This window comes from Amphiprion ocellaris, chromosome 21 (genome assembly GCF_022539595.1).
Source record: "Amphiprion ocellaris isolate individual 3 ecotype Okinawa chromosome 21, ASM2253959v1, whole genome shotgun sequence".
Classification (NCBI taxonomy): domain Eukaryota; kingdom Metazoa; phylum Chordata; class Actinopteri; family Pomacentridae; genus Amphiprion; species Amphiprion ocellaris.
In genome coordinates, this window is record NC_072786.1 from 21,584,339 (window position 1) to 21,602,276 (window position 17,938).

Sequence of the window (17,938 nt, forward strand, 5' to 3'; positions counted from 1 at the left end):
TTGCTACATTGTCACATACCTGCATTTTCTGTCAAGGTCATTTGGTGTCAGATCAGACAGAATCCACCACAGATTTCCAATTTTAAGTTTGTAATGGCTTTTTTAGGATTTGTTTAGTATTTTGGGTGAGATGTAGTAAAAGAAATTGCACTTAAAGACCTAAGAGTGATTTTTAGTGCAATATTTCACAAATGCCTCGGGTGTCCAAAAACTTTTTTCACCACTGTATTTACACTACTGTTCAAAAGTTTGGGGTCACGTAGAAATGTCCTTATTATTGAAAGAAAATCTGTTTTTTTTTTTTCAATGACGATAACATTAAATGAATGATAAATCCAGTGTAGACATTGTTAATGTGGTAAATGACTATTCTAGCTGGAAACAGCTGATTTTTAATGGAATATCTCCATAGAGGTACAGAGGAACATTTCCAGCAACCATCACTCCTGTGTTCTAATGCTACATTGTGTTAGCTAATGGTGTTGAAAGGCTAATTGATGATTAGAAAACCCTTGTGCAGTTATGTTAGCACATGAATAAAAGTGTGAGCTTTTATGGGAAACATGAAATTGTCTGAGTGACCTCTTATACTTTAATTGAACAGTGAACAGAGAAACTGCTGGTCATTTAACACACAAAAGAAAGCAATGCAAAACAGCCATCATTCCTCAATGAATGAATAAAATCACTCAATGAAAGGAAATTCTCAAAAGCCCTTTCAGTGTCTCTATTGGTCTTACTGTCCAGTTTGTACTGATATCATCAGATGGAGGCCACTTGAGCAACGTTTCCGACAGTAAGTGGTCGCTGAGATTCACTAGATACAAGGATGAAGAGGAGCAGAATGAGAGAGTGAAGTTTATTCTAGAAATGGGACGGCTGCATTGTTCAAGTGGCCTTCATCTGATAATATCTGTCATAGAAAATTCATTCTTTTGGATCTACTGGAAACAAACGTGTCTGTATCTGTTATATATCTGACGATACTGAAACCTTAAATGTCTTCCAAGATAAGACGATTTTTATAGGGTGAAATTACAAAAACTCTCAGCTGTAAAAATATATGAAATTCAGACAAATTATTCTACAGAACTTAGTCCTGGGTCCAAAATAACAAATGACTAAACTTTGTACCAAACCTGAGATGGTAGACACAGTTACCTGCAATGACCCAGACTGAACAACAAATTATTAACAGACCTTTTACATAAGACTGTCCTCTGCCAACTTATTGTTGTCTTTGGACTGGGTGGAGTATATTTCTCTCACCTTCTTCTCTAAATTGCACAGCAGTTGCTATTTAGGACTCAGCGTTTTTGTTTTGTAAATTGTTTCACTGTGAAGTAAAATCACTCCACAGATGCAACAGGCTCCTGATTCCTCACTTGTCCAACTCTGACAGCGATGAAAAACTGTCCAGATTCAAAAGTTTCTTAAAATAGAAACACAGGCTGAAAAACAAATGAAATGACATAAGATAAAAAATGAAATAAGAAATAATAATAAAAATAGAATAAAAACAAAATTAGATAAACGATAGTTACAAATAAAATCTGTGTGCAAATAATGGCAATATTGCAATACTGTCATATGTAAACAGTCAAGGGATGTGTACAAAATATTGCTATTTCTGGTTATTGCATGTCAGTCAGTGATTTAGTAGCCTGATGGCCTGTGGATTAAAACTGTTCTTTAGTCTGGTGGTCCTTGCTTTCACACTCATGTAGCGTCTCATGTTCATTAACAGTTTCAGAGAGGTGTTTATTCAGCTGCACACACTAATGCTCAAAACTTATAGCACGGATCTCTGCACCAGCTATGTTTTAAGTGTTGGGATTGAGTTGAGCAACAGAAAGAAAACATCAGCAGGCTCCTATTTTTTTATCAGCTAGCTTTGAAACTTACTGACATCCAAGGGTGTGATTTCTGGTTAATGAAGCCTTCAAAACCCAAGCAAATGCTTTCTTTTTGCCATTTGAGGCCACCAATCTGTAAACTCTCCCGATGCAGCTTTAAAAACAGGGAGTGCAGTTGCCTCTGAGTGATAAGTCAAAACCTCTTTTTCCCTTGTTTTCCTCCTTCCACTTCTCTTTATTCTCTGATTTTTGCTCCCTGAGGGGTAAAACACGCCACGCAGAGAGAAAAAAAAGGGTAAAGTGCTCATGAGAGAAGAGAGAAACTTTGATGGCTCTGAGGGAAAGTCAGAGCAGTTTGTCATTATCTTGTCTGTGGTGCTATAATTATACCCCCAATTTTCTCTTTGAGATGTACTGCCACACACACACTGAGAAAGGCTGGTCTCTACACAAGTTGTTGTATATGCACGACTCGTTCTGGTCCACAGATGTACGGCAGCACATGTTGTAGACTAATAGTTAACACACATATTACAGCCTACATGCACAGCCCCGGGGGGCAGTATTAACTGTCCTGTGTCACTCTGCTCCCTGTGGGATCTAAGTCAGGTGAGGGCAGCACCAGGAGCATCGCTGTTCTCTCAACAGTCACAGCGTTACGCACCAGAAATGTGTTTCCTAGAGGCGACATACTGTTTCACAACTGTAATGTTAATGACAAGAAATTACTTGGTATATTATTAGCAACGAGTAAGAAAACCATAACGAGAAAATTGTTAAAAGTTGAACCACCCACTATTGAGGAATGGATTGATGTTGTACACGAGATTTACATTATGGAAAAGTTGACATTTTCCCTGAAGGTGCGAAAAGAGAAGCTCTATAAGATATGCACTAAATGGACTGAGTATGTAAAAGCCATAAGGGTGTTTCCTAGTGTTGGACTGTTAAGGCAGAGTTCTACTAGGTGTCTGAAGTGCAACCAGCCTGAATGGTGGTGTGATTGTGTGTGGGTGTACCAGGTTCAGTGCGCTTGGTCACAGTGTGGCGATAACACACGTTTTTTAGGCCACAACAACACAGCCTTTACTCTCTGCCCACCCTGTTTGTCAGATTTGTCTCTCTGTCACTTCTTCCCAACAGTGAAATTCAAAGTTAAGTGCTGCCATTTTGACACAACTCACGAGATCTATCCATCCATTGATTATCTATACACCATTTAATCTTCACTAGGGTCATGGAGGGCTGGAGTCTATCCCAGCTGACTTAGGGTGAAGGCAGGAGACACCTTGGACAGGTCACCAGTCTATCACAGGACTACATATAGAGACAAACAATCACACTCTCATTCACACCTACAGATAATTTAGAATAATCAATTAACCTCAGCATGTTTTTGGACTGTGGGAGGAAGCTGGAGAACCTGGAGAAAACCCACACATGTACAGTGAGAACATGGAAACTCCATACAGAAAGATCCCAGGAAGGCCGGGACATGAACTGAGGATCTTCTAGCTGCAAGGTTAAAGTGCTAACCACCAAGCCACTGTGCAGCCTCACAAGACTCAGCACTTTCATATAGTGCTTGAAATCTTGACATAATGGGAATTCCAGGGAGTCCAGGCAGCAGTGCAAGTGTTACATGAGCACTAGAAGCCACTGCACAGGGACACTATGCTGACAAAAATGGTGGGCAGATTTAAACTAAGTACAGTTTTTGGTGTTTAGAAGTTAGACTTTTGGTGTTACCGTGTCCCCATCTGTCTAGTCAGCGAAATTATTTTTTATTCCCCCTTTTTTTCCATTTGAAATGGGGCCCACTGACTGATATGGAGCTGCAACATTACTGACAGTTTCTTCTCCCAATGTCATGTCTCATTCAAAAGTAGTGGGTCAGAGTGAAAGATAAGTGTGTACATGTTTACCTGTTTGCCCTGGCATGGAGGCATGTCTCAAAGCTCAGGTTGCAGGTTTAATGTTACTGTGAGACAGCGAGAATCAGGTTTACCCCGGTGTCCGATATCCTGAAGTGACCTACTACAGAGTTCACTGTCCTCAGTTAACTCTGTTTATGTGGGATGTGTGTTTCATTCTGAATAGTACTTTTGCAAAAGGATACTGTGCCGCTCTTAGAGTTCACTCACCGTTAGGGTGGAAAAGCATCAGTTAGGCCATCATGGGACATTAAAAACTGTCCATTAAAACCTCTGCTAGTGAAATTCTTATCCTAACAGCTCCTTTAGGGAAGCTGCTGCTTTCACTGCTGCTTTTACAGACTAGCATCTGGGTAGTTTCTTCAGTAATATTACATCTACACTTGATACAGAAAGCTTCACCCAGCAAATTGACAGGATTGTTTTTAAGTTTGTTACATATGGAGAAACTCAATGTGTGTTGCTGAGGCTGGCACCACTACACTGCAGTTTCAAGGTGGAAATGCTGAGCTCACTGCTTGTTTCAGTCATGATATGGCTTTTAGCATATAAAAACACCACATGGATATGTTAGTAAGGTAAAAAACACAATTTTCTCCTGAGGGGGTGTTCAACTGGTATTAGGAATCAGTTAAGAACTGAGCTGTGACCCTGCAGCAAAAAGCATCATATCATGTGTATATCTGTGTGTGTTTGCATGTTTGGCCTTATTGGCCTCCGGCAGAGAAACCTGGTGCTGTTGGCTCCTGGCATTACACTGTGTCCATTCACTGGCTTCCTGCAGTGCCCTTATGTAACAGCAACTCAAAAATCATAAATCACTAGATTCACTGCTTTAAAGTTCTCTTCATTGCTGTTTTTCTAAAAGTGTTTGGGGTGTCTGGAGGTTAGAAAAGCTGGTTTGTGGGATTTAGTCTCTGTGCTTTGTGGCTCCAGCCATGTGTAAGTATAGCTCAATTTAAATGAGAGTAGGCGCTGCATCAAGTGACAGAGTTTAAGCATCTCGGGGTCTTGGTAATAAGACAAAGTGGCAGATTGGTGTCAGCAGTAATGTGGGCGTTGTACCAGATGGTTGTGGATAACAGGGAATTTTCCATTTACTAGTCAATTTATATTCCGACCATCAGCTACGGACATTAAAGGAGATTACCAGGAACGAGTTGACTGCTTCAAGTGATTCAAGAGTCTGATCAGGATGCATTCTGGGCATCTTCCATGGCTAGGTTTCTGGGCATGCCCAACTAGATGGATGGATGGATGGATGGATAGGAGTTGCACTATAACTTCTAAAAAATCCATGAGATACAACACTGAATTGAGATACAACTTCAAGTTAAGCTCTTCCCAAACAAATGTAAGTTAATGAATCATGAACAACAACAACCCCGCCTTCCCGAGATCTTTCTGCATGGAGTCTCCATGTTCTCCCTGTGCATGAGTGGGTTTTCTCCGAATACTTCGGCTTCCTCCCACAGTCCAAAAACATTCTGAGGTTAATTGGTGATTCTAAATTGTCCGTAGGTGTGAATGTGAGTGTGATTGTTAGTCTCTATGTGTAGTTCTGTGATAGACTGGTGACCTGTCCAGGGTGTCCCCTGCCTTCACCCTAAGTCAGCTTTGTAACCCCAATGAGGTGTATGGTGTATAGATAATGGATGGAACAAGTGGATTATTGAAGACATGCATGACATGGCTAATAAATCAACAAACTCTTTTATTTTATTAACTGTATATTAGTAAAATGTTAAAAGTAAAGTACTGTAAATTCGAGCAACCACTATTTGGAATATATAGAGAAAGGAACTGATTTTTCTGATGCATGCACAGTTGCTTCTTGCACCATTTACTTGCCTTTACCAGAAAAATATATTTCAACGTGGCATAGTTCCCATAAATATGTCTCCTGTGACTTATTGACTTGTACTAACCTTGTACATCTGTGATAGAAATTTCAGGGAAATGAGTATTTGTGCAAAACAACATGTGTTGGGACAAGGTTCACATTTGAAAAGATTGTCTCAGTTGCAAAAACTAGAACCCATGTAATAGCCATGTTCGCTAACTATATATGCTGCAAATTTTTGTCATATCATAGAAGCTCAAGGAAACTGTAAAACCAGACGATACTGTATATTGCTAATGTGTTTCATACACTGCAATCTTGTCTCCTAAAATTGCCTTTTCTTGTCAAATAGAGACATGACTGTCAAAGCCAGCTTTGTTCTTTTCTTCATGTTGATTTTGGTTAGTTGAGGTGTGAATTGTTGGTCTGTTTCCCTTTGCTATCCTTTTGTGTCTCCCTTTGACCCTCACCCCTGCCAGTTGAGACAAATGACTGCCCTCCCTTAACCTGGTTCTGCTAAAAGGTTTTTCCTGTTGAAAGAGAGTTTTTTTTTCTTTTCACCATGCTGCTCAGAGGGAATCTTTGGATTTGTTGAGTTTCTCTCTTTAATATAATGTTGTACAGTCTTCACCATACTGTCTGAAGACCCTTAAGGTGTTTATTTTAAAGTATTACCTTTATTTTTTTATGTAAATAAGCAGGGGATGTTGATGTAGTTATGAATCATGACTATAGTTCTGTGTCACGGCCATCCTCACCTCTGTCAAAGTAGAACAAAGCACAGCCCAAACATGTAAATTCATTATTTCCTACAGTTTCCCATATTTACCACTGAGGCCCCTTTAATTAGTTCTGCTACTCTCTAGTGCTTCCTTCAGAGCCGCTCAGCACATGTCTGTGGTTGCACTGAGCTTTTTCCAGGTATGAAAGTGTGAAGCTGCATGAATATGAAGCAGGGCGTTACAGAAAAAGAGCATGTGTTCTCAGTGGTTTCCCTGGATAAATAAAGTAAAGAAACGTTTCCTCAGGTCTTTTCCGTGTCACGGTGGGAGCAGACGGTCGGTGTGTCACGGCCCGGTTTCTTTCCACCGGCTCCGCTTCTCATCAATTACATATTGGAAAGTTAAAGTGCTGCTGGCCTCAGTGGAAGGGATGAATGTGCCTCATAAACTGTCAGCATTGTCAAGGTTTTATAGCAGGGCCTCACCTTGTTGCCTTTTACAGAGAGTCAGGTGAAGCATAAGGCCGTTGAAAATCAGGTGTGTGTGTGTTTGGTACAGTTGTGGTACACTGGCAGCTTTATCCCTCCCTGCTCTATGAATGCCAGCCTGTTAGCAGAGAGACAGACTGCCTTTAGTGCTCACTGTGTGAGAAAGAGAGGTGCTTTGATGAATCCTATTGATCTTTGTTTAGTTGACTTCACAGCTAGCGAGCACAGAGAGAAGCTGACGCACAAGACGAGGCGTGCAGATGGATCACGTTTTAGGAGACAAAATGGAAAAAGCATCCTTCCAACTTTACCACCATCAAACTAAACTGAGGATAAATTCTGCGGCAGCACTTTACCTTCACTCTGTTTACTTTGGATGTGACAATTTTCCAAGACAGTCATTTTTTTTCTATCTATCTCCGTATTGCTACTATGACGCCTTGCAGAGACAGAGGAGTGTAAAGAGTGGAGGGGCTGCACCACAATATGACCATACAGAAAGTGAACAGGACAGTCCAATTAAATGAGGAAATAGCTAAATATCACTATTGACTGCTGCAGTGTTTAAATTGCAATAGGAAGCAGTATTTTATTTCTTGGAGGAAAATGTTTCTGGCAGCTTCTCTAAACAAAGTGCTCTGATGCTCTGCAGAATCACTTGGCTACAAATCACGATGCATTAGCATCTTATTTTCTCCCCAGCAGTATTTAGAACATATTTCTCAAATACTGAGGAATACATTACAATCAGAGAGCTGTTCCCATATGTATGGTAATTCAAAGCGTAAATGTAACATTCTGCAGATATATCTCTGGATGAATTGCCTTGAAGTCCTAATTCTTAGTCTGGGTATCATCTCAAAGTGGCCCCACAGCTAGTATCTGCTGCATTCAGACCTTGCGGTGTTTTCTTTTTAAAAAAAAAAAAAAAAAATCTTTAAATTCAGTATATCCCACTTGTGCGTATCTTTATACACCAAACAGATATGCAGTGTTCCTGCATTATTTGTAGCATGTGTGTGGCAGCTGCAGAAGCACTAATTAAAGCACTTTAAAGCCCTTAGCAGCTGTCACAGCCCAGTCCAATCTGACCACACACATATTTTTCGATACAGTGTGACTTATACTTTCCAGAGAATATCATCATTATCTCTGATATGCATCATATATGCATAAATCTGCATGGAAAAAAAGCAGGAATTATTATTTTCCAGAACTTACCTGACGATCGCTTTATGTTTAACATTATTAATTATTAGAGTGATCCAGTGAGCATGGTATGCATGTGTGGTTACATTACTGTTAGTAATTATTTCTGCATACCTGTAAAGTTGCCAGGCTGCACAGTGGCTTGGTGGTTAGTACTGTCACCTTGCAGCTAGAAGATCCCTGGTTTGCGTCCAGACCTACCCGGGATCTTTCTGCATGGAGTTTGTATGTTCTCCCTGTACATGTATGGATTTTCTCCAGGTACTCCAGCTTCCTCCCACAGTTCAAAAACATGTTGAGGTTAATTGGTAATTCTAAATTGTCAGTAGGTGTGATTGTTTGTCTGTATATGTAGGCCTGTGGTAGACTGGTGATCTGTCCAGGGTGAACCCAGGCTACGCCCTAAAGGTGCTTTTCCACTAGCACCTACTTTGCTCGACTCGGTTTGGTTTAGGTTGTTTTCCAGTACAACTGAGTACTACTTCATCGTGGGTAGAGTCATCATAGCACGGCGGCCCAGAAGTCCCTTAACGACATTTGTGTGCGACACAAACACAACACAACAATGGAGGGCATTGAGGCGATGGTATACCTGCTGCTTGGTCTATGGCTTTTTGTCAGATTCAAAGTAAAAGAGTCAGAGAAAGCACCATCGGTGTTGCCAGTTTTTTGTTTTTTTTAAATGGCTTTCATGGTTTTCATGAAGGAGTCGCTGTTGTGTGTCGTCACTCTCTGTCCACTCAGTGGCCTGCACTCTGTAGACGTCACTTTACCAGCTTAACTCAGCTCGCTTGGAACACCGGCCGAGTAGGTACTGAAACAGTACCTAGTACCAGGTACTACGTCCTAATGGAAAACCTCACAAACCTGGTGGAGTCGAGCCGAGTTGAGCCAAGTAGGTGCTAGTGGAAAAGCACCATAAGTCAGCTGAGATAGACTCCTGTCTCCCTGCAACCCCAATGAAGATTAAACGGTGTATAGATAATTGATGGATGGATGTAAAGTTGCCAGTTTGTTCAACTGTATCCAAATACTGTCCTAAAAATTGAGCTGATGTTATGTATTGGACCTCTGCTCCACAGGATTAGAAATTCCACAAGACACCTTCAAGCACACAGCTGACCATGTTCTGTGTGACTGCTCCATTATTATCACTGACATCTACGAACTAACCGGTACCTTTATGCTCGAGCAACACGATATGAACAAGATTTTCAGGCATCCATCTGTCCATCCATTACAGTATCTATACCTTCTTCTTTATCTTGTAGAGGGTCACAGCGGGCTGGATTTTCTCCCAGCTGACACTGAGCGAGCTGTGGAGGAAACCCTCGACAGGCTGCCAGTCTATTTTAGGCCGGTTTTCTGTCAGATCGTGGTAATTTTGATTTAACACAACTCTCTTCAGTCGTATGCATGTTTAATCTAAATAACGTAAGCTCATAAAGGGAGATTGATGGGCCCACTGCAGTAAATTCAATTACCACAAATCAGCTGACAAATGAACGGGCAGGATTTGTAGGAGGTCCCAAGACAAGCAGTTGTTGCTGGACCCCTACTGACCCCCATTACAGATGGCAGTTTCGTTATTTCTCCAGGCGCCCATAAACTAACCAGCAGTCTACGGATTAAAAGTTGACTGACAGAAAATTAGGGGCCACAGTTTTTTTTTTTAAGAAATGCCCATCCTGTTTCAACTTCTCAGGCGTAAATGTTGGCTAGTTTCTCAGTTTTAAATGAACTTGACATCTGTGGGCTGATCAGACAAGAACAGCAACATGAATATTTGTAAGACCCTTTACACTGAAGTGCTATTTTTTGATGATTTCACCCTTTCTTTCCCCTTGACAACTTCCCTCCCTCTTTCTTCTATAAGTTTATTCTTCCTTAATAACTCCTTTGAGGGTTCCAAATCTTAGGGAAAAGGTTACGTTTGTCCCTCAGTGAGTATTTCATCCTCTCCAGCAATGACAACATGAGCTAGTCCCTAACTCCGTGTCCTTTACCAAATGATTTCCATTTTCAAAGAATGACCCTTGTAGCAAAGAGTGTGAAAGCCAAGTTTTATATCTTGTTAACATGTCCATATGGTGTTTTTTATACTCTGGAAAATTGAATGAAATAAGCAGTCCATGCCATGCTTGAGTGTTTCCACCTTGAAACTGCAGAGTACTGATGACAGAAACAGATTCAGACAGCCAGAGCTCCACACAGAACAAATCGAAGGAACCAACTTTGTCAGCTTGTACGGTAGGAGTTTCTGTATCATTATTCTTCTTTAGAATCAGTTTCCAGTGTAGACATGAATGACTGAGCAATCTCAAATATTATCATGAACTATTTGTGGAAACATATTTTTGTCTTTCAAAAGGTGTGGCTGCATTAGACAGACACAAACAAATACAAATGATATTTTAATTCTTCTGAATTCTTTGGTTTATGCTTTGAAAGACCTTTTGATAATCCACCATTTCCCATCATGTCCGGGGATTGAGCTGGCCAATCTGAGACCTGGATGCTGTGCTCCTGCAGCCAAGTTCTACTGGTCCTGGATGTGTTTAAGGAGCATTATCTTGTTGAAACATCCAGTTTTACCTCGACAGAACAGTGCACATGCTGAAGGGAGCATGTAGGTTTGGAGAATGGAACAATACTTGACAGAGTTCAACGTGCCATCACAGACAGTGAGATGACCAACACCAGCAGCACTCATGCATCCCCAAACCATGATACTGCCTCCACTATGCTTGACAGTAGGTACTGGACATGCTGGAGATGATGCTTCACCTGGCCTTCTGCATACCCTCACATTAGCAGGAGGAAGATAAAGCTGGAAACTGGACTCATCTGACCACAGAATCTTCTTCCATGATGTCATTCGGTGGTTTTCCTGCACATGAGGATCAGGATATGGTAATTTCTTGCTGTAGAAGCCCTTGGACACCCAGATCTTGGTTTGTCTTCCAAGCTGTTGGTTGGTCTGTATTTCTGCAGAGTGTATCCAACTGCTGAAGGACTGCATCTGGACTTCTGGATATCTGGCAGCAGCTGTACCCTTCCTGGCTGATAATCTGTATCTTCAGTCGTGCTTCCTGTGTTAGGTTCCTTGTTTTAGGCATTTTTCTCTCTGAAGAACTTTCAAATGTGCTGGCGTTATATAGACAAGATGCACAGCAAAAAAAATTATGTCTTTTAATAAAAAGCACGACCTTCATTAGTAGATCACTGGTACCAAAATGACCCAATACTCTAAATTTCTTCTGTATTTTTATGGAACCAATGAATTTTAAGTTTTTAATGGCTTTTTTGGGATGTGTTTAGTATTTGCTGTTGAAGACCTAAGAGTGATTCTTAATCCAATATTTCACAAATGCATGGGGTGTCCAAAAGCTTTTTTCCACCCCTGTAGACCCAAATGATAAGGAGTGAACCTGGAACCTCAGGGGCCCCTTGGGGTCTCGGGGCCCTGTTCAGTTGTCTGCTTTGGAGGTAACTCTATACGTAGGATTTCATGAAAATGATGTAGATTCAAACCACATTCTTTCTTGCTTCTATCTTTCTATAATCTCTTCCTGGCCTCCTTCCTCTATCTTGCGTTCTTTGCTGCCATCAGCAGATCAGGAGGAAGCGATTCATTACCACCCTTGCGACAAGTGCGCTCAGCACTGATCCTCAGATCATATTTCAAACTCATAACAACTTTCAGAGAGAATAATACTACCGTAGCGAGGAAATGAAGACTTGAAATATGGAAACACAATCTCCACGTCCCCTGTCATCACTTTCTCAAGCATTTTAACAACAAATGTGCAGCGACGAGAAAAGAGCGCCGCTGTGAATGTACAACGGGCTCGTCTTGAACTCCTCCCAACATCTGAAGATAACAAAGTGGAGGCTTCCCTGTTTGTTATACAATGCTCACAATGACATTCATAGGGAGATTAAGTTTAAATGTATGCATAAGGATTTTCTGTCCCTCTCCTCTGTTTTTATTTCTCTCAGTTTTGATGAAGTTTGCCAGAGAGAATGGATGCAGTTGCTAACAGATTGCAATATCTGTCACACCCACACCTTCACATCTGAATCAATATATACTCTCTGTATGCTGTAACACTAAGTAATTCATCATATAGTGCAGCTGCTCTGGGAAACTGCTGAGCTGAAGGTTTGAGCCCCTTATGGGACCTTGACCAATTGGAAGAGATCAAACTAAATTGACCATATCAAGGGAAGCTGCTAACTCCTTTCCTAACTGTGGTTTTATGACTTTTGCTGGCTCTTATCCGATGCTGACCCTCCGGTTCATGTCCACAGGGCATTAGGTGAGAAATGTGCACACAGATTGGCAAGTAATGGTATCTGCTCTCCCTTGGGAACAGCTTGACATGGCCAGAGGTCAGTGACCTCCATCACCACTGTATCGACACATCTCCTCTCTCATCTCCTCCTCCTCCTCCTCTGTCTCTTTCTCATCCTCACCCTTCCATTGAAACAGCACAAGGGACTTGACTGAGCTGCTTGAAGAGGAGATAAAATGGCAGAAAATAATCCTGTACAAAGGGAGATAAGAAGAGGAAAAGTGAGGCAGAGCAGGAGATGACAAGATTCCTCCCTTGTCCCTTTTTTCCCCTGTTAATTATAGTGTTTGTCCTCCTCTGGGATGGAGGGCCACATGCTCGCTGCGACATTTGTGAGAATCCCAGCTTGATGTCTCTGCTCAGATAAAAAAGGGAGAGATTTTCATCAACAAAGAGCTGCTATTCACTCAGCACTGTTAAGCCTTAGTGGGCTTTGATGTTTCAGCGTTAACATGAATAGGGAGGAGTGGAGTGAACACAAAGAGCAAAGAAGTGGGAGAGATGCAAGATGAGGCCTTCTTAGGAGCAGAGACATTCATAATCCATTATGCCTCGTCAATTTCCACTTCCTTTTCCTGAAACACCTAAAACAGGGGTAGCAGTGTGGAGCAGGGAAGCCAGCATTTGCATAAATTCTAATAAAGAAATAAAGAAAGTGATGAAGTTCTAAAGTAAAAGCTAACTTCATCTTCCCCATTAACAGTGGGGGAAAGATTATATTTTTTATCTGGTGGGAACGGGATATTAAATTTTCCACATAAGATATTATCTCGTGGGAGTAAAATATTGTGTGTTATGCACAGTCTTGTGTGACCGCCATCCAAAAGTCGTGCACACAAATTATTATTTTATGAAAGAGCAAGAGCTGTTGTGCACACAAACAGCTTTTGTTGGTGGGGATCTTTACTGTATGGATCAAGATCCAATCAGTGAGTTGATTGTAGAAGCAAGTTTGTGTCCCATGTGGAAAAAAGGTCAGTTTTTCACAGAGATTGTTTTCGTATGTGAGCAACATCCGTATGATCTTGCCAAACTCTTTTTATTTCGAGAGACAAAATCAATATGTTGTACGTATAACTTGCATTTAGGAGTGTTATTGTTTCAGACAACAATACTCAGACATATAGTGTGTTAACACGCTGTGGGAGCAAGGTTCCTATGTTGTTGATTTGCTTTGTATGGGAGATATCAATCTGTAGTAGACTGTTGTGGAAACAAAATGAATATGTCATGCATGGTTTGTTTTGGAAGAAAAATCCTGCTCAAGTTTTGGGGCCAAATCCTTTTTTAGTAACATTTTCTAGCAGGAATTCTTTAAAATGGACGTCTTATATTTTATTTGACTGACACTGAAATAACAACTGTAGCCGTCTAAACTTGACATGAGGCAAAGACATGAGGCTGACAGAAGACGATGAAGCTACTAGGACTACAGAAACACAGCAGAATAATGCTTCTTTCAGCCCGCAGATCTGCACTACTCTCTCACTACTTAATCCTCATTAGGGTTGCAGGAAGCTGGAGTCTATCCCAGCTGACTTAGGGTGAAGGCAGAGGACACCCTGGACAGGTCACCAGTCTATCACAGGGCTACATATAGAGACAAACAATCACACTCACATTCACACCTACAGAAAATTTAGAATCACCAATTAACCTCAGCATGTTTTTGGACTGTGGGAGGAAGCTGGAGAACCTGGAGAAAACCCAAGCATGCACAGAGAGAACATGCAAACTCCATGCAGAAAGATCCTGGGAAGGCTGGGACACGAACCAGGGATCTTCTAGCTGCAAGGCGACAGTACTAACCATCAATCCACTGTGCAGCCTTAAGTCACACATGACAGTACTTTTTCTATTTGTTTGCTGTATTATTTTTTCTTTATTTGCTCTTTTATTAGTTACAGTAACAGCAAAAGACACACAGAAAAAGTGAAGTAACAGCATGAGAATGACATGCAGTTAAGGTCTTGGCCATTTGGGATCCAACCAGGTACTTACTGTTTGAAGACATTCGCGTCCATGTTTAATGCTCCCTAACTCCTATTTCAAAGTGTGAAAATAACAATCAGCTCCAGAGAAACTGCTTCCTGAATGTAGTGGACACTGTTTGTTGATGATAAGACCACATTATTTATCTAAATGGCTTCGTAAATTGTGCAAATGCAGATGTCAGAACAGATCATTTCACCTCCTTTTTCACTACTGAACAAAAAAAATATAATCTCAGCATGCAAATGGTCTTCTTTTATGACTTACAGAGAAAGTAAAATATCTCATTTCTATTGTTCTGATAGCACTGACAACCTCATTAACTGTGTGCATTACAGATAGTGTGATACTAATGCAAATGCAAATCGTGGACACACTGACTTGTGGTTTCTGGTCTATGACGATACTCTTCTTCTGCCCGTTGTCATTTCCAGTATAGTTGTATTTCATACAGTTATATAAACACATTGTGGAGATAAGTTATGTACAAGACTGATAAAACCATGTTTATGGATCTCCATCGTGGCTGTTTTTTCAAATACCTCTATAACTCAAACCAACCCCTGCTCCTGCTCCAGAACCAGTGTGTATTTGTTATTAAAACGTTACCAGAAGGTTTGAAGGTTGCTGAATTGCTCTTATCCAGTTTGTTTTCTGCTGACTAGATCCTTGCTTGTGTTTTATCTACTCTCAGATGCACATTGCTTTGGATAATAGCATCTGCTAAATGAAATTGTAGAATTATAACATGGACAATGTTTTTGAAAAGTGAAGTCACAGTGGGAAAGCCGCTTCCTCTCACCTCTTCACCCAATTGATTCTTCAAGCATATAAAGACAGAGAGCATGGACCTCTGACCTGTAGCCCCACATGACTATACAGTAATGGTGCTGATTGAGAAGAGTATGAAGCATAACTTTTACAGACATCCCTCTGAAATATCTCAGATTTGATGTCATGTGTTTGACTGGTTCCTTCGTGACTTCTTTGCTATGGTATTTTCACACTGGATAGCTGATGTACAGGTGTGGAAGACATCACATGTGCTTGTAGCAAGCTGTTCGCATGATGAATTACCCACTTGGAGACATTTTTGAAGACTGTCTTCAAAGAGAAACACACACAGACCTCTTTAGTCAAGCAGTCCTTGTGTACAGCGCCTGGTGATGGTCCCCAAGTTGTTTCATTACTTCATGTCAGCGGTTCTCCCACCCTCTCAGCCCCGGACAGTGTGTCACTGAAAGGCCACACTTGTTTGGAGTGGGACGGAGCGCTAAAGATGCAGGCCACAGTACAATCAATTTGGATTCCGCGAGGAAGCCGGGGCACGGCCCTGGAGGGGAATTCAGGCCCAGAGGAAAAATAATCAAGAGGCATAAGAAAACATTTCTGCCCCTCACATGCAAAACCCTCAGGCTGCTCTCAGACTCTTTTCATTCCCTCCACCAGCCTCCTCCCTTCCCTCCTGCCAAGGTCCACTTCATCACAGGCATCACGCTGAATATGAAATACGCCTCAGATAAATGATAGCTGTCTGGATCTACACATGATGAACACTCAATATCTGTAGTATCCTCCAATATCATTATTTTTCTCTCCATACCTACGGACTAATCTCTATCAGTCTGTGGAGCGACTCAGATATAGGGAGAAAGACTGAGTCAATAAAGAGCTGAGAATGATAATAAAGGCTGAGATTAATAACTCTCTCTGTCTGTTTGCCCGTCTACCATCTATCTCTCTTCATCTCTCACTCTCTCTCCTTCTGATTTGGTTCAGTTTCATTCATTCTTGAACGTTTTAGAGCCACTGTAAGACTCTTCTTACACTGCCAAGGGAATGACACAGTAACATATAAATTGCCAGATCTTGAAGGAGCCTTAAAAGGATTAAAGCAGTATGAAAAAGTCTTCAATTTAATTTATAAAGGTCTTGAATATTTTGTCTTTCTTCTGCAGAGGGTAATGGTAGTTATTAATGTTTCTATATGTCATTGAGAGGAGAGATTCTTCACTTGAACAGGTTTTCTGTGATAAATTAGTCAGGAGCTTCAGAAAGGTTCTCATTCTAACTGTCAGTCTGAATTTAAAAAATTCAAGATTTGGATTTTAAATTGCACATTACCTTTACTTTTTTGATGTGGGCACGGTGTTCCTCTGGTTGTTATTATTTTTAATTAATCGGGATTCAAAGAGCTTTTACTGGCCCACCTACCAGTCTAAAACACAGATATGTTCACTTTACTTTGGTCCAAAAAGCAGAGAATCTAAGGCACTAGAGAGGCTTAAACCAATAGAAACAATGCGTATTTCCATGTTTCTGTGTGTGGCTGTTGTGGTTACAGGATGCTGTCCACCTGTTAACTAGCAGTGAGATTGTTATAACAGTAGACTGTGGTGAAGGAAACTGTTCAAACTGTTGTTTAATACAGCAAGATGTACATGTCTGTATATGATGTGTTTTTGGTATAAATGTCTATAAATCTGTGCACTTAATGAATAACTGTAGGCTTTATTGGCACTGCTTTTAGTGAAACAGATATTAAATTACATTTTATATGGTATTAAAAAGGTCTTTAAAGGTCTTACACTTAATTTGGTGTCTAACAAATATACTTAGCATAATATAGACAAAACATTTTATAAATGCAATTATTGTTACTCTGCATATATCATGTATTTTTCATAAATTTTAAATATTTACTGTACTTAATATACGAAAACATGTAGTGAGTTTAAAAATTTGGAATTCAACTGGTATGTATATGTGGTTCTTTAATTTCTGTTCATATTACAGTAAATTGCGTGTAGAGAAGGTTTGTTTTTCTTTGTAGTAATTGAGTAAACTTCTTTGTTTTACTTAAATGATGATTACTGCAATACACTGTAGTCCAACAGTCAGTTTTTGCTTTGTTTTTAAGCGATTAGCCAGAGGCTAATTTGCCCTGAGGTACCAGGTTGCATCTATTAATAATGATAAATTAGGGATGTCCTGCTTTCCTGGAGTTTAAGACACTGACCATAGTGTCCCTGGTTTAAGTCTGGCCAGGGACCTTTTTTCCCTGCCATCATGCATCTTACCCTCATTATTTCTTATCAACTCTCTGCTGTAAACTCTGTAATTAAAGCACAAACAGCAGCAACAGCAGCAGCTCCAAGCTTATTTTATGCTCACCCTCCTGCTTTTATATAAATTTCACAGCAATATCCCTCTCCTGTCCCTCCCTTTTCTGTCTCTCCCTGTCCAGCCGGAGTTGTCAGGAGCTGCTGTCCTCCACCAGGCCAGGAGGGATCAGGTAGTGGACGCCTGTCGAGTTTACAGTGCGTCCAGTCGTAAGCGGAGAGTCCTGACACCCGGAGACCTCAAACATCTAGTGGTGGACGAGGACCACGAGCTTATCTACTGCTACGTCCCCAAGGTGGCCTGTACCAACTGGAAGCGCGTTATGATGGTGCTCACAGGCCGGGGCAAATATAGGTCAGTCTGCTACCTGGAAGACAGTAAAATGGCAAACATACTTTAGGGACCATTCATTG

At 40.9% G+C, this 17,938-nt stretch overlaps 1 protein-coding gene across 2 annotated transcripts in view; it reads left to right on the forward strand.

The window, feature by feature from the left end:
- Positions 1-17,938, forward strand: part of chst11 (carbohydrate (chondroitin 4) sulfotransferase 11) — a 119,947-nt gene that overhangs the window by 92,052 nt on the left and 9,957 nt on the right. For both annotated transcript variants that reach the window (XM_023299775.3, XM_023299774.3), the window contains exon 3: positions 17,650-17,879. In XM_023299775.3, the coding sequence (XP_023155543.1) occupies positions 17,650-17,879 (230 nt within the window). The remainder of the gene's footprint in view (positions 1-17,649; positions 17,880-17,938) is intronic.